This window comes from Nerophis lumbriciformis, linkage group LG33 (genome assembly GCF_033978685.3).
Source record: "Nerophis lumbriciformis linkage group LG33, RoL_Nlum_v2.1, whole genome shotgun sequence".
NCBI classification, from domain to species: Eukaryota; Metazoa; Chordata; class Actinopteri; order Syngnathiformes; family Syngnathidae; genus Nerophis; species Nerophis lumbriciformis.
Genome location: NC_084580.2, coordinates 19,896,973 through 19,915,433, shown reverse-complemented (window position 1 = coordinate 19,915,433; position 18,461 = coordinate 19,896,973). Strand labels below are relative to the sequence as shown.

General features: G+C 44.7%; 1 protein-coding gene across 2 annotated transcripts in view; it reads left to right on the top strand.

The window, feature by feature from the left end:
- The first annotated feature begins 319 nt into the window (after nt 1–319).
- ephb3a (eph receptor B3a) overlaps nt 320–18,461 on the top strand; it is a 253,578-nt gene continuing 235,436 nt past the window's right edge. For both annotated transcript variants that reach the window (XM_061928803.2, XM_061928804.1), the window contains exon 1: nt 320–759. In XM_061928803.2, coding sequence (XP_061784787.1) covers nt 696–759 — 64 coding nt within the window. In that variant the 5' untranslated portion in view covers nt 320–695. The remainder of the gene's footprint in view (nt 760–18,461) is intronic.

The following is an 18,461-nucleotide window of genomic DNA, read 5'->3' as shown; positions in this document are numbered from 1 at the left end:
ATATGGCTTTTAATTTTTTGCTGCTCCAGACAGATTTGTTTTTTTGTTATTTTTGGTCCAATATGGCTCTTTCAACATTTTGGGTTGCCGACCCCTGGGTTAGGGGGATAACCTTAAATGGGCCGCGAAGAAGAAAAACGGATGTGACGTCACATGCAACCCTCCTATACTTTCAGGACGCGCAATCGGTTTTATTTTGAAAACCTCTCCCGGAAACGGATTGTTCACGAGCTCCGGTTTGAAACGGAACACCCCCACGCCCCCCCCCCCCCTCCCTTCCCACCCACTCCTCCTTCCCCCCCCCCCCGCCACGCGTGTGTCTGTCCCACTGTTTGCCATTCCGACGCACGTCCCCTACCGAAGCGCAACAGCTACGCGGAGTTGCCCCCGAGCGGACTTCCACCGAACCTTCGACACCTCCCCCGGGAAGCGGGTTTCCCCCTCCACCTTTACTCGCGTGGGGAGGGGAGAGAAGATGCGCGTCCGTGGAATAACCGGACGTTAATGACCAAAAAAAAAAAAAAAAAAAAAAAAAAAAAAAACAACCTGAAAGACACCTGCTCGTGTCCGTGGACGATGCCGGGAACGAGTGAGTGACAGGCGGGGGAGAGGAACACAAAGCTCCGCTGCGGTGATCCCAGTTTCCATCCCTTCCCCGGAGGTCCACGGCGAGCATCTTTCTCCATGTTGCAAAAATGACAATGGATTACTTGCTGTGGATGTGCAGCTTCATTGTGCCCGTGGTGCTGGCTGTTGAAGGTACGCTTCATTCATTCTCGCAATATTGTTGTGAGATTTAATGTACAATTCCATCTTGTTGTAACTGTAATTATTTAATGGTGTGTTGTCCCTGTCATGGTCATTGCAGCTCCAGGGCTGCCCTGTTGCTATTGTCCCCTGTTGTTGTCACACCCACTACAAGACCCTGTGAATATGACAACAAGGTTATATTCACATGTCTGGTTTAAAACCACAGAGTAGATCAATGGACGGCGGCGCCACAAAGCGCCAGCGGGGCACACATGTGCAACATGATAGGTGACAATAGTGGATTAAAGGTCAGCGGTTTAACAAGTACGCTGCGGACCCATGGGGGATAACGGCCAGCCCGCGCCTTACGCCGCCGTACCCGCCCGTGCCCCTCCTTCCCCCGTTTCGCTGTACCTTCTTACGCCTCCCTGACCATTCCGCCAGTGCTGGAGCCCGGCCAGCGCGATACCCTCATCAATTGTGGTGTCAGCAAGTGAATCAATGCAGCGGCACCGGCCCCTCCGAGTCCCAGTGGGCGTGATCATCGGCCCATTTTCCACGGATTGTTTTTTACTCAAGACTCAAAACTCACGTTTGTCCTCCGAGGATAAACGTGAAGGGCAGATCTTGAGTGTTATGTGTACAGGGGAAGAAGACAGCAGGGACGTTGTTTAGCTCTATGTTTATTAAATATTTACAAGGGAAATGAGGCGGGTAATTAATCCAAACCATGTATGGTGTGCGACTATGTGAAGCGAGTATATGATGAGGGGCAAGGCAGGCTCGGAGGTCCGTGAGCAGGCGTGAGATCAAGGGCAGGAGCGAGGCGTCAAAAGTCTGTGTCCAGGCGGGAGGTCGAGATCCGAAAGGGGGCAGCCAGGGAACCAGAGGGGATACTGGGAGGAAAGACACATAGCTCGTAACCAGCGAATGTGGTGTCAGCAAGTGTATCAATGCAGCGGCACCGGCCCCTCCGAGTCCCAGCGGGCTCTCCCGGCGTGATTATCGGCCCATTTTCTACAAATTTTTGTTCATTGAAAACTTGCATTTGTCTTCCGAGGATAAACGTGAAGGGCAGATCTTGAGTGTTATGTGTACAGGGGAAGAAGACAGTATAGGAACGTTGTTTTAGCTCTATATTTATTCAATATTTACAAGGGAAATGAGGCGAGATCCGAAAGGGGGCAGCCAGGGTACCAAAGAGGATACGGGGAGGCGAGACACACAGCTTGTAACCAGCGCGATACCCTCATCAATTGTGGTGTCAGCAAGTGAATCAATGCAGCGGCACCGGCCCCTCCGAGTCCCAGCGGGCTCTCCCGGCGTGATCATCGGCCCATTTTCCACAGATTGTTTTTTACTCAAAACTCACGTTTGTCCTCCGAGGATAAACGTGAAGGGCAGATCTTGAGTGTTATGTGTACAGGGGAAGAAGACAGCAGGGACGTTGTTTAGCTCTATATTTATTCAATATTTACAAGGGAAATGAGGCGAGATCCGAAAGGGGGCAGCCAGGGAACCAGAGGGGATACAGGGAGGCGAGACACACAGCTAGTAACCAGCGCGATACCCTCATCAATTGTGGTGTCAGCAAGTGAATCAATGCAGCGGCACCGGCCCCTCCGAGTCCCAGTAGGCTCTCCCGGCGTGATCATCGGCCCATTTTCCACAGATTGTTTTTTACTCAAGACTCAAAACTCGCGTTTGTCCTCCGAGGATAAACGTGAAGGGCAGATCTTGAGTGTTATGTGTACAGGGGAAGAAGACAGTAGGGACGTTGTTTAGCTCTATATTTATTCAATATTTACAAGGGAAATGAGGCGAGATCCGAAAGGGGGCAGCCAGGGAACCAGAGGGGATACGGGGAAGCGAGACACACAGCTCGTAACCAGCGCGATACCCTCATCAATTGTGGTGTCAGCAAGTGAATCAATGCAGCGGCACCGGCCCCTCCGAGTCCCAGCGGGCTCTCCCGGCGTGATTATCGGCCCATTTTTCCACAGATTTTTTTTCACTCAAGACTCAAAACTCGCATTTGTCCTCCGAGGATAAACGTGAAGGGCAGATCTTGAGTGTTATGTGTACAGGGGAAGAAGACAGCAGGGACGTTGTTTAGCTCTATGTTTATTAAATATTTAAAAGGGAAATGAGGCGGGTAATTAATCCAAACTATGTATGGTGTGCGACTATGTGAAGCGAGTATATGATGAGGGGCAAGGCAGGCTCGGAGGTCCGTGAGCAGGCGTGAGATCAAGGGCAGGAGCGAGGCGTCAAAAGTCCGTGTCCAGGCGGGAGGTCGAGATCCGAAAGGGGGCAGCCAGGGAACCAGAGAGGATACGGGGAGGTGAGACACACAGCTCGTAACCAGCGCGATACCCTCATCAATTGTGGTGTCAGCAAGTGAATCAATGCAGCGGCACCGGCCCCTCCGAGTCCCAGCGGGCTCTCCCGGCGTGATCATCGGCCCATTTTTCCACAGATTTTTTTTCACTCAAGACTCAAAACTCGCGTTTGTCCTCCGAGGATAAACGTGAAGGGCAGATCTTGAGTGTTATGTGTACAGGGGAAGAAGACAGTAGGGACGTTGTTTAGCTCTATATTTATTAAATATTTACAAGGGAAATGAGGCGGGTAATTAATCCAAACTATGTATGGTGTGCGACTATGTGAAGCGAGTATATGATGAGGGGCAATGCAGGCTCGGAGGTCCGTGAGCAGGCGTGAGATCAAGGGCAGGAGCGAAGCGTCAAAAGTCCGTGTCCAGGCGGGAGGTCGACATCCGAAAGGGGGCAGCCAGGGAACCAGAGGGGATACGGGAAGGAGAGACACACAGCTCATAACCAGCTACCCTCATTAATTGTGGTGTCAGCAAGTGAATCAATGCAGCGGCACCGGCCCCTCCGAGTCCCAGTGGGCTCTCCCGGCGTGATTATCGGCCCATTTTCCACGGATTTTTTTTCACTCAAAACTTGCATTTGTCCTCCGAGGATAAACGTGAAGGGCAGATCTTGAGTGTTATGTGTACAGGGGAAGAAGACAGCAGGGACGTTGTTTAGCTCTATATTTATTAAATATTTACAAGGGAAATGAGGCGTGTAATTAATCCAAACTATGTATGGTGTGCGACTATGTGAAGTGAGTATATGATGAGTGTTACCCGGAGTGTTCGAGAGGGGCAAGGCAGGCTCGGAGGTCCGTGAGCAGGCGTGAGATCAAGGGCAGGAGCGAGGCGTCAAAAGTCCGTGTCCAGGCGGGAGGTCGAGATCCGAAAGGGGGCAGCCAGGGAACCAGAGGGGAAACGGGGAGGCGAGACACACAGCTTGTAACCAGCGCGATACCCTCATCAATTGTGGTGTCAGCAAGTGAATCAATGCAGCGGCACCGGCCCCTCCGAGTCCCAGCGGGCTCTCCCGGCGTGATCATCGGCCCATTTTTCCACAGATTTTTTTTCACTCAAGACTCAAAACTCGCGTTTGTCCTCCGAGGATAAACGTGAAGGGCAGATCTTGAGTGTTATGTGTACAGGGGAAGAAGACAGCAGGGACGTTGTTTAGCTCTATATTTATTAAATATTTACAAGGGAAATGAGGCGGGTAATTAATCCAAACTATGTATGGTGTGCGACTATGTGAAGCGAGTATATGATGAGGGGCAAGGCAGGCTCGGAGGTCCGTGAGCAGGCGTGAGATCAAGGGCAGGAGCGAGGCGTCAAAAGTCCGTGTCCAGGCGGGAGGTCGAGATCCGAAAGGGGGCAGCCAGGGAACCAGAGGGGATACGGGGAGGCGAGACACACAGCTCATAACCAGCGCGATACCCTCATTAATTGTGGTGTCAGCAAGTGAATCAATGCAGCGGCACCGGCCCCTCCGAGTCCCAGTGGGCTCTCCCGGCGTGATCATCGGCCCATTTTCCACAGATTTTTTTTTACTCAAAACTCACGTTTGTCCTCCGAGGATAAACGTGAAGGGCAGATCTTGAGTGTTATGTGTACAGGGGAAGAAGACAGTAGGAACGTTGTTTTAGCTCTATATTTATTAAATATTTACAAGGGAAATGAGGCGGGTAATTAATCCAAACTATGTATGGTGTGCGACTATGTGAAGCGAGTATATGATGAGGGGCAAGGCAGGCTCGGAGGTCCGTGAGCAGGAGTGAGATCAAGGGCAGGAGCGAGGCGTCAAAAGTCCGTGTCCAGGCGGGAGGTCGAGATCCGAAAGGGGGCAGCCAGGGAACCAGAGGGGATACTGGGAGGAAAGACACATAGCTCGTAACCAGCGAATGTGGTGTCAGCAAGTGTATCAATGCAGCGGCACCGGCCCCTCCGAGTCCCAGCGGGCTCTCCCGGCGTGATTATCGGCCCATTTTCCACAGATTTTTTTTCACTCAAAACGAGGCGTCAAAAGTCCGTGTCCAGGCGGGAGGTCGACATCCGAAAGGGGGCAGCCAGGGAACCAGAGGGGATACGGGGAGGCGAGACACACAGCTTGTAACCAGCGCGATACCCTCATCAATTGTGGTGTCAGCAAGTGAATCAATGCAGCCGCACCGGCCCCTCCGAGTCCCAGCGGGCTCTCCCGGCGTGATCATCGGCCCATTTTCCACAGATTTTTTTTCACTCAAGACTCAAAACTCGCATTTGTCCTCCGAGTATAAACGTGAAGGGCAGATCTTGAGTGTTATGTGTACAGGGGAAGAAGACAGCAGGGACGTTGTTTAGCTCTATATTTATTAAATATTTACAAGGGAAATGAGGCGTGTAATTAATCCAAACTATGTATGGTGTGCGACTATGTGAAGCGAGTATATGATGAGGGGCAAGGCAGGCTCGGAGGTCCGTGAGCAGGCGTGAGATCAAGGGCAGGAGCGAGGCGTCAAAAGTCCGTGTCCAGGCGGGAGGTCGAGAGCCGAAAGGGGGCAGCCAGGGAACCAGAGGGGATACGGGGAGGCGAGACACACAGCTCGTAACCAGCGAGATACCCTGATCAATTGTGGTGTCAGCAAGTGAATCAATGCAGCGGCACCGGCCCCTCCGAGTCCCAGTGGGCTCTCCCGGCGTGATTATCGGCCCATTTTCCACGGATTTTTTTTCACTCAAAACTTGCATTTGTCCTCCGAGGATAAACGTGAAGGGCAAATCTTGAGTGTTATGTGTTCAGGGGAAGAAGACAGCAGGGACGTTGTTTAGCTCTATGTTTATTAAATATTTACAAGGGAAATGAGGCGTGTAATTAATCCAAACTATATATGGTGTGCGACTATGTGAAGCGAGTATATGATGAGGGGAAAGGCAGGCTCGGAGGTCCGTGAGCAGGCGTGAGATCAAGGGCAGGAGCGAGGCGTCAAAAGTCCGTGTCCAGACGGGAGGTCGAGAGCCGAAAGGGGGCAGCCAGGGAACCAGAGGGGATACGGGGAGGTGAGACACACAGCTCGTAACCAGCGCGATACCCTCATTAATTGTGGTGTCAGCAAGTGAATCAATGCACCGGCCCCTCCGAGTCCCAGTGGGCTCTCCCGGCGTGATTATCGGCCCATTTTCCACGGATTTTTTTTCACTCAAAACTTGCATTTGTCCTCCGAGGATAAACGTGAAGGGCAGATCTTGAGTGTTATGTATACAGGGGAAGAAGACAGCAGGGACGTTGTTTAGCTCTATATTTATTCAATATTTACAAGGGAAATGAGGCGTGTAATTAATCCAAACTATGTATGGTGTGCGACTATGTGAAGCGAGTATATGATGAGGGGCAAGGCAGGCTCGGAGGTCCGTGAGATCAAGGGCAGGAGCGAGGCGTCAAAAGTCCGTGTCCAGGCGGGAGGTCGACATCCGAAAGGGGGCAGCCAGGGAACCAGAGGGGATACAGGGAGGCGAGACACACAGCTAGTAACCAGCGCGATACCCTCATCAATTGTGGTGTCAGCAAGTGAATCAATGCAGCGGCACCGGCCCCTCCGAGTCCCAGTGGGCTCTCCCGGCGTGATTATCGGCCCATTATTCCACAGATTTTTTTTCACTCAAGACTCAAAACTCGCATTTGTCCTCCGAGGATAAACGTGAAGGGCAGATCTTGAGTGTTATGTGTTCAGGGGAAGAAGACAGTAGGGACGTTGTTTAGCTCTATGTTTATTAAATATTTACAAGGGAAATGAGGCGTGTAATTAATCCAAACTATGTACGGTGTGCGACTATGTGAAGCGAGTATATGATGAGGGGCAAGGCAGGCTCGGAGGTCCGTGAGATCAAGGGCAGGAGCGAGGCGTCAAAAGTCTGTGTCCAGGCGGGAGGTCGAGATCCGAAAGGGGGCAGCCAGGGAACCAGAGGGGATACAGGGAGGCGAGACACACAGCTAGTAACCAGCGCGATACCCTCATCAATTGTGGTGTCAGCAAGTGAATCAATGCAGCGGCACCGGCCCCTCCGAGTCCCAGTGGGCTCTCCCGGCGTGATCATCGGCCCATTTTCCACAGATTTTTTTTCACTCAAGACTCAAAACTCGCGTTTGTCCTCCGAGGATAAACGTGAAGGGCAGATCTTATGTGTACAGTGGAAGAAGACAGTAGGAACGTTGTTTTAGCTCTATATTTATTCAATATTTACAAGGGAAATGAGGCGAGATCCGAAAGGGGGCAGCCAGGGAACCAGAGGGGGTACGGGGAGGCGAGACACACAGCTCGTAACCAGCGCGATACCCTCATTAATTGTGGTGTCAGCAAGTGAATCAATGCAGCGGCACCGGCCCCTCCGAGTCCCAGTGGGCTCTCCCGGCGTGATTATCGGCCCATTTTCCACTGATTTTTTTTCACTCAAAACTTGCATTTGTCCTCCGAGTATACACGTGAAGGGCAGATCTTGAGTGTTATGTGTACAGGGGAAGAAGACAGCAGGGACGTTGTTTAGCTCTATATTTATTAAATATTTACAAGGGAAATGAGGTGTGTAATTAATCCAAACTATGTATGGTGTGCGACTATGTGGAGCGAGTATATGATGAGTGTTACCCGGAGTGTTCGAGAGGTCCGTGAGCAGGCGAGAGATCAAGGGCAGGAGCGAGGCGTCAAAAGTCCGTGTCCAGGCGGGAGGTCGAGATCCGAAAGGGGGCACCCAGGGAACCAGAGGGGATACGGGGAGGAGAGACACACATCTCGTAACGCGGGAACGGATGAAAAGGCTGCTGGAACGTCAAGGGACACGAGACAAATGAACAAGGAGGGGGAGAAACACAGAGAGATAGGGGTTGTCGGCTTACTGTACGGGAACAGGTCGCTACGTTCGTGACACTGTGATCCCATTTGTGTCGTCCGCATCAGCAGACGGCAATGAAATCGAGTAAAGATGGCGTTCAAATGTCCTACGGCTCTCATTTGTCGTATCGTAGTTTCAAAAACTCATAAACAGGACGACTGCTTATTCGGAGACGTAATGATCCGGGGTAATATTATGCAAAACCAACTTTTCTTACCTGTTGTTAAAGTTAAAGTTCCTCTGGTAGTTACACACACACACCTACTAGGTGTGGTGAAATGACCCTCTACATTTGACCCATCCCCTTGTTCCACCCCCTGGGAGGTGAGGGGAGCAGTGAGCAGCAGCGGTGGCCGCGCTCGGGAATCATTTTGGTGATTCAACCCCCAATTCCAACCCTTGATGCTGAGTGCCAAGCAGAGAGGTAATGGGTGCCATTTTTATAGTCTTTGGTATGACATGCCCTATGCTTGCGTTGTTTTCGGCTGTTGGAACAGTTTTAAACGCAAAAAGGATTAAAGAATGTTCAGACTTCTTGGAGAGGTAATCAAGATGTTAAGATTTTACAAAAAAACGATTAGAAAAATGTTTTTACCAAATGAAGCTTTCAGCACATACACAATGTTGACATCTACAGTTATATTTTGATAAACAATTATAAATGAATCTTTCAGCACATACACGATGTTGACATCTATAATTGTATTTTGATAAACAAACATAAATGAGTCATTCAGCACATACACAATGTTGACATCTATAGTTATATTTTGATAAACAATCATGAATGAATCTTTCAGCACATACCCAATGTTGACATCTATAGTTATATTTTGATAAAAAATCATAAATTAGTCTTTCAGCACATACCCAATGTTGACATCTATAGTTATATTTTGATAAACAATCATACATGAATCTTTCAGCACATACACAATGTTGACATCTATAGTTATATTTTGATAAACAATCATGAATGAATCTTTCAGCACATACACAATGTTGACATCTATAGTTATATTTTGATAAACAATCATGAATGAATCTTTCAGCACATACCCAATGTTGACATCTATAGTTATATTTTGATAAAAAATCATAAATTAGTCTTTCAGCACATACCCAATGTTGACATCTATAGTTATATTTTGATAAACAATCATACATGAATCTTTCAGCACATACACAATGTTGACATCTATAGTTATATTTTGATAAACAATCATAAATGAGTCATTCAGCACATACACGATGTTGACATCTATAGCTATATTTTGATAAACAATCACAAATCAATCTTTCAGCACATACACAATGTTGACATCTATAGTTATATTTTGATAAACAATCACAAATCAATCTTTCAGCACATACACAATGTTGACATCTATAGTTATATTTTGATAAACAATAATAAATTAATCTTTCAGCACGTACACAATGTTGACATATATAGTTATATTTTGATAAACAATCATAAATTAATCTTTCAGCACATACACAATGTTGACGTCTATAGTTATATTTTGATAAACAATCATAAATTGATCTTTCAGCACATACACAATGTTGACATTTAGAGTTATATTTTGATAAACAATCATAAATGAATCTTTCAGCACATACACAATGTTGACATTTGGAGTTATATTGCCCTGAGAGAGCATGAGGAGGTTGAGGTGGGCGGGTTTGGGGGTAGCGGGGTGTATATATTGTAGCGTCCCGGAAGAGTTAGTGCTGCAAGGGATTCTGGGTATTTGTTCTGATGTGTTTATGTTGTGTTACGGTGCGGGTGTTCTCCCGAAATGTGTTTGTCATTCTTGTTTGGTGTGGGTTCATAGTGTGGCGCATATTTGTAACAGTGTTAAAGTTGTTTATACGGCCACCCTCATTGTGACCTGTATGGCTGTTGACCAAGTATGTTTGCATTCACTTGTGTGTGTGAAGAGCTGTAGATATTATATGACTGGGCCGGCACGCAAAGGCAGTGCCTTTAAGGTTTATTGGCCCTACGTCCTTTCCGATATTACATTTAATCATTTATCGGACATCTCTAATAATTGCCGTTTATCGTTATCAATATCCTACCCTAAAAACTACAACATGGCTGACGGGGTGGAGACACAGTGGAAGTGAACGGCACATCCTGAAGAAACGGTTAGAAAGCGACTTGAAAATGGTCCGTAAACTATAATTTGTGCAACATTTTGACCAAAGAACCACCATTGCATGTTATGTAGACCACACGGACATGCCCCATCTAAGAGCAGTGCTGGACAATGAGCAAAGCTCTACTGCACGTACGCTATAGGGAGTCCGTGGTGGCTGTTGAAAACAATTACATTTAGAAGTTGTTGTGATGAAGCGACGCTCTGCAACATTTCAATAAAAATAGCATTCTTTTATTTATCACCGATGCTGATATTTGCTTGTTAATATTTCATATGTTTGTTGGCAAGCGAGTCCGTGTTGTAAGATCAGGCCTTCCTTTCATGATGCGGCCGCTCTTTCTCAAAGTGAATAAAACATTAGCATGTGTGAGCGCTGCAGGGACAGAACGCATGGCTATGTGGCATTCTAAAAAAGAAAAAAGGACAATAAATGCCCCTGCTGGCTGGTGGTGATGCTCCAAAGCAGGGGTGTCCAAACCGTTTTATCGGGGGCCTCAGTGGGCAAAAAAATTTGGCCGACCTCACTTAAAGTAAAACAAAAACTAAAGTGTATATATATATATATATATATATATATATATATATATATATATATATATATATATTAGGGCTGCAACTAACAACTAATTTGATAATCGATTAATCTGTCGATTATTACTTCGATTAATCGATTAATAATCGGATTGTCAGGACTTGGACTATGGCGTGGTTTGTTCTCCCGTGGTGCAAATGAACATTTGGACCGGACATGGCGTGAAGGTGAAGACATATTTAATTTTAACACTCAAAAAAAGAAACAAACAAAAGGCGCTCACAGTGGAGGTACAAAACTTGGCTACAAACGCAAAACTTGCACAAAGGCAGAAACTATGAACAATGAAACAAAAACACTAACTGTGGCATTAATAAACAAAAACTTACTTGGACATGGCATGAAGTGCGCAGAGGTAAACAGAGTGTGACAGGGGTATGAATCCGGATGTCGCCAGAAAGACAAACTGAAAACAATGAACTTAAATACTACGGACATGATTAGTGAAAACAGGCGCGTGACTCAAAACGTGAAACAGGGGCGTGACGTGACAGGTGAAAACTAATGGGTTGCTATGGTGACAAACAAGAGTGCACAATGAGTCCAAACGTGGAACAGGTGAAACTAATGGGTAACTATGGAAACAAGACAAGGGAGTGAAAAGCCAGAAACTAAAGAGTCCAATAACTAAACAAAACAAAACATGACTAAAACAAAACATGATTACGCAGACATGACACGGATAAAAGAGACAAACTACATTTCTATCCTTTCCAGTATTTTATTGAAAAAAAAACCCCCAGCATACTGGCACCATACTTATTTTGATAATTTTTTGTCAGCTGTTTGTAAATGTTGCAGTTTATAAATAAAGGTTTATAAAAAATAATAATAAAAAAAAAAAAAAAATACAATTAAAAAAAAGTAGCCTCTGCGCATGCGCATAGCATAGATCCAACGAATCGATGACTAAATTAATCGCCAACTATTTTTATAATTGATTTTAATCGATTTAATCGATAAGTTGTTGCAGCCTTAATATATGTATATATATATATATTAGGGCTGCAACAACTAATCGATTATGCGCATAGCATAGATCCAACGAATCGATGACTAAATTAATCGCCAACTATTTTTATAATCGATTTTAATCGATTAGTTGTTGCAGCCCTAATATATGTATATATATATATATATATATATATATATATATATATATATATATATATATATATATATATATATATATATGTATATATATATGTATATATATATATATATATATATATATTAGGGCTGCAACAACTAATCGATAATGTTGCAGCCCTAATATATATATATATATATATATATATATATATATATATATATATATATATATCTAGTCAGTCTATTTGTATGAAAATAGACTGACAGTGGGCTTCACGGTGGCAGAGGGGTTAGTGCATCTGCCTCACAATACGAAGGTCCTGAGTAGTCTTGGGTTCAATCCCGGGCTCGGGATCTTTCTGTGTGGAGTTTGCATGTTCTCCCCGTGACTGCGTGGGTTCCCTCCGGGTGCTCCGGCTTCCTCCCACCTCCAAAGACATGCACCTGGGGATAAGTTGATTGGCAACACTAAATTGGCCCTAGTGTGTGGATGTGAGTGTGAATGTTGTCTGTCTATCTGTGTTGGCCCTGCGATGAGGTGGCGACTTGTCCAGGGTGTACCCCGCCTTCCGCCCGATTGTAGCTGAGATAGGCTCCAGCGCCCCCCGTGACCCCAAAGGGAATAAGCGGTAGAAAATGGATGGATGGATGGATAGACCAGTGGTTCTCAAATGGGGGTACGCGTACCCCTGGGGTACTTGAAGGTATGCCAAGGGGTACGTGAGATTTTTTTTAAATGTCTCAAAAAAAATTCAGTGTTGACAGCTAGATTTTTGTGCACATGTTCCATAAATATTGATGTTAAAGATTTCTTTTTTTGTGAAGAAATGTTTAGAATTCAGATGGATCTTTATTACAATCCCCAAAGAGGGCATTTTAAGTTGATGATTACTTCTATGTGTAGAACTCTTTATTTATAATTGAATCACTTGTTTATTTTTCAACAAGTTTTTAGTTATTTTTATATCTTTTTTTCCAAATAGTTCAAGAAAGACCACTACAAATGAGCAATATTTTGCACTGTTATACAATTTAATCAATCAGAAACTGATGACATAGTGCTGTATTTTACTTCTTTATCTCTTTTTTTCAACCAAAAAATGCTTTGCTCTGATTAGGTGGTACTTGAATTAAAAAAAATGTTCACAGGGGGTACATCACTTAAAAAAAGGTTGAGAACCACTGGACTAGACGGTGCGCCCTATGGTCCAGAAAATACAATATGCGAATGTTCGACTCTTACCTTGTTTACTTCCGTGACAACCTCCTTAAAGTTTTGTAATCAATCAGCTAAAATGCAGTGTGGAGAGTGTTTTGCATTTTTCCCATCATGCATTGCAGGGGTTTTAAATGGGTGTAATTCTGAATTATTATTAAAAAAGAACCTCCAACACTTGGCTCACACTTGCTGTTTTCCTGTGTGTAGTGTTTTAGTTCTTGTCTTGCGCACTTATTTTGGTGTTTTTTTCCTCTTTTTTTGGTATTTTCCTGTAGCAGTTCCATGTCTTCATTTGAGCGATATTTCCCGCATCTACATTGTTTTAGCAATCAATAATATTTCAGTTGTTTTTATCCTTCTTTGCGGGGACATTGTTGATTGTCAAGTCATGTTCAGATGTACATTGTGGACGTTGTCTTTGCTCCACAGTAAGTCTTTGCTGTCGTCCAGCATTCTGTTTTTGTTTACTTTGTAGCCAGTTCAGTTTTAGTCTCGTTCTGCATAGCCATCCCTAAGTTCCACTGCCTTTTCTTAGGGGCACTCACCTTTTGTTTATTTTTGGTTTAAGCATTAGACACCTTTTTACCTGCACACTGCCTCCCGCTGTTTCTGACATCTACAAAGCAATTAGCTACCGGCTGCCACCTACTGATATAGAAGAGTATTACACGGTTACTCTGCCGAGCTCTAGACAGCACCGACACTCAACAACAACACATCATTTGCAGACTATAATTACTGGTTTGCAAAAATATTTTTAACCCAAATAGGTGAAATTAGATAATCTCCCACGGCACACCTGACGGTATCTCACGGCACACTAGTGGTTGAAAAATACTGCTCTACACAGCACCCAGCATTGTCCCACCCACACAACCATCTGATTGGTTACAAACAGAGCGGTAACAGCCAATCAGCAGTGCGTATTCAGAGCGCATGTAGTCAGTGCTTAGCGTTTAGCAGGTAATCATCAGGCAGCGGACTCTCCCCAAATGATAATAAAGACCTCCCAGTCAACTACTAGTAACATCACTATGAGCCCGTTGACCTTCTAGAAACATAAACGGCAGCTCAGCTCGCTCGCAGTCCTGGCTTGAGGTGAAGGCCAATTCGCTTTTAGCGTAACGTTAGCTCATTTTGCGGTGTGTGTGTTATGGACAGCAAAGCCCTGTCTGTCTGTTATTTCACTTGACCTTTTTCTGTGTTGATTGAGCTGTGTTGAAGCAGCAAAAAAAAGGACATTATGTGAAATGAAGAGTTTCTGTCTCTGATAGTTGATATAATAATGTAACTGCATCATTAAAGGCCTACTGAAATGACATTTTTTTATTCAAACGGGGATAGCAGATCCATTCTATGTGTCATACTTGATCATTTCGCGATATTGCCATATTTTTGCTGAAAGGATTTATTATAGAACAACGACGATAAAGTTTGCAACTTTTGGTCGCTGATAAAAAAAAAAAGCCTTACCTGTACCGGAAGTAGCGTGACGTCACAAGTTGAACGTCTCCTCACATTTCCCCATTGTTTACACCAGCAGCGAGAGCGATTCGGACCGAGAAAGCGACGATTAACCCATTAATTTGAGCCAGGATGAAAGATTCGTGGATGAGGAACGTGAGAGTGAAGGATTAGAGTGCAGTGCAGGACGTATCTTTTTTCGCTCTGACCGTAACTTAGGTACAAGGGCTCATTGGAGTCCACACTCTCTCCTTTTTCTATTGTGGATCACGGCTTTGTATTTTAAACCACCTCGGATACTGTATCCTCTTGAAAATGAGAGTTGAGAACGCGAAATGGACATTCACAGTGACTTTTATCTCCACGACAATACATCGGTGAAGCACTTTAGCTTCGGAGCTAACGTGATAGCATCGTGCTTAAATGCAGATAGAAACAAAAGAAATAAGCCCCTGACTGGAAGGATAGACAGAAGATCAACAATACTATTAAACCATGGACCTGTAACAACACGGTTAATGATGTACCCGCCTGACAAAGCCTAGCAATGCTGTTGCTAACGACGCCATTGAAGCTAACTTAGCTACGGGACTCGACAGAGCTATGATAAAAACATTGCTCTCCACCTAGCCAGCTCTCATCTGCTCATCAACACCCGTGCTCACCTGCGTTCCAGCGATCGACGGCGCGACGAAGGACTTCACCCGATCATCGGTGCGGTCGGCGGCTAGCGTCGGATAGCGCGTCTGCTAGCCAACTCAAAGTCCTCCTGGTTGTGTTGCTGTAGCCAGACGCTAATACACCGATCCCACCTACAGGTTTGTTCTTTGCAGTCTCCATTGTTAATTGAACAAATAACAAAAGATTCACCAACACAGATGTCCAGAATACTGTGGAATTTTGCGATCTAAACAGAGCTTTTTGTATTGGATACAATGGTGACCGAATACTTGCGTTTCAACCATCGACGTCACGCGCAAACGTCATCATACCTAGACGTTTTCAACTGGGAAATTTAAAATTGCACTTTATACGTTAACTTATTGGCATGTGTTGCAATGTTAAGATTTCATCATTGATATATAAACTATCAGACTGCGTGGTCGGTAGTAGTGGGTTTCAGTAGGCCTTTAAGCCTACATGAACTCCATGGTGTCCAGGGATGAATAGTCTCTCCTATTGCTATTGTACCATTTTTCAGCTATAGTCATACTTGCCAACCTTGAGACCTCCGATTTCGGGAGGTGGGGGGCGTGGTCGGGGGTGGGGCGGGGGGCGTGGTTGAGGGCGTGGTTGGGGGCGTTAGAGCTGAATTTGACCAAGCAACCCCCCCGTACCAAAAAGCCCTTGATGAAAGCGGATACAATTTCACCCTCACCTATGAACCCACGCCAGGGAACCAGCCAAAAAAGAACAGAAAACGAAACGACATCATCTGGTACAACCCCCCATACAGCAAAAACGTCTCAACGAACATTGGACACAAATTCCTCAATCTGATTGACAAACACTTTCCCAAAGACAACACCCTAAGAAAAGTATTCAACAAGAACAACATTAAATTGAGCTACAGCTGCATGAACAATATACGACAAATCATCTCAAACCACAACAAAACAATTGCAAATGAGCCGTCGGCCCCCAGACAGAGCGACTCCAAAACCATCAAAGGATGTAACTGTCGAAAGAAACCTGATTGCCCTCTCAACGGGGGGTGCTTACAAACATCAGTTGTCTACCAATCTAAGGTAATACGCAAGGACATTAACACATCCGACACATATGTAGGATTAACCGAGGGAGAATTCAAAACCAGATGGAACAATCACAAGGCTTCTTTCAGGAACAAAAACCTGCGAAATACCACAGAACTCAGCAAACACATTTGGGACCTCAAAGACAATAATGTTGAATATTCAATAACATGGCAAATTCTTGCATCCAGCACACCTTACAATAGTGGTAATAAAAGATGCAACCTATGCTTGAAAGAGAAACTGTTTATTATTTACCGCCCAGACCTGTCATCCCTCAACAAGCGCAGCGAAATTGTAACAACATGCCGCCATAGACAGAAACACCTCCTAGGTAACACATGAGCCAATCACCACGCCCCTAGGCCAGCCTGTACCCACCCACTCTGTGCCCTATATAAACCATGGTATGCGAATGCTCCCATTAAAATCTCCTGATGATTGAGGGTACCCCCCCCTCATGAAACAGGCCTGTAGAGATGAAATAGTCTTGTGATTTTTTTCCCACACATACATATATTGCGCTCTACTACGGTATCGAGCACTATTTTTTGGATAACCTTATTAAGACATATATATATATATATATATATATATATATATATATATATATATATATAAATAAAATAAATACTTCAATTTCAGTGTTCATTTATTTACACATATACACACACATAACACTCATCTACTCATTGTTGAGTTAAGGGTTGAATTGGCCATCCTTCTATTCTCTGTCACTATTTCAGAACACACACATTATACAAATATACATTATAAAATCAATAAGAAAACGGGAGCTCTAATTTGGGAGTCTGAATTAGGATCAGAAGTTCCTATATAAACATTGCGCACTCACGTCGCCTTTTTGTATTGATTACTGCAGCTGTGCACTGGATTCATTCACAAATACAAACTACAACTCACAAACACTTTAGAGTTAGGCTCCACCATCAGAATGTGTACTTAAACTTACAAAGATCACATGGATATTATTCAGTGAGTTGATTCACCAAAACTAACCTGTTATACAGGAGGAAAAAGCACACAGGACGTTTCAATTGTTCACAGACTGGTCGCGCTCATCAGAATGACAAGACACTTCCGGTCTGCAGGTGATAGCATTCAATTGGGAAGAAACGCCCTACTGCCCCCTACTGACCAATGTGAATACTGATAAATGTGTAATGACAGCTCCAAAAACGAATTCAAACCACGAAATAAAATAAATAAATCAACACAAAAATGTGACACATTATGGGTGGGTCACATATGCATGTACAGTAGATGGCAGTATAGTCCTGTTTAAAAGTGTCACAACATTGCTGTTTACGGCAGACGAACTGCTTTACGGTCGCCGAAAACTTGACTGCTGTTGTTGTGTGTTGTTACTGCGCTGGGAGGACGTTAATGAAACTGCCTAACAATAAACCCACATAGGAAACCAAGAACTCGCCCTCGATCATTAGCTGTTTATATTGTGGGAAAGCGGACGTGTGAACAGGCTGTCAACACATCACTCAGGTCCGCATGGAGCTGGAACGGGGCGTGGCCTCCAGCTACCCCTGAATTTCGGGAGATTTTCGGGAGAAAATTTGTCCCGGGAGGTTTTCGGGAGAGGCGCTGAATTTCGGGAGTCTCCCGGAAAATCCGGGAGGGTTGGCAAGTATGGCTATAGTTACATTAATCATTAGTAATGCAGCAGCCTAGTTTTGAATGGCAGGGTCCCTGCTATCACATGTTGATAAAAAAAATATAACATTTACACAATAAAAATCAACTACAGGCTTCCCAAATGCTGTAAATAAATTAAGCATGATGAGTTGACTTGAAACTGTTTAATGTTGCACTTTTTATATGTCGAAGAAAAGTTTTGTCATTTTATTTAATCTGAGCTACAACTTGAGGCAGTTTAATGTTGATTAACGCGGGCAGAATTATTATCGTGTTCCCAATGTTAAAAGGATAAAGCCATTGTTTACAAATTTGGTAAATAAATAATACTGTACTGAAAATGAACCGAACGGTGACCTCTAAACCGAGGTACGTACCGAACCGACATTTTCGTGTACCGTTACACCCCGAGTGGACACGTGTGTTGACTTCCTGTGTTGCGTTTTGCGCCATAATTGAGAACGTTTGTTTGGATTGGGTCATATAAGCGAAATGTTCTGCTGTGAAC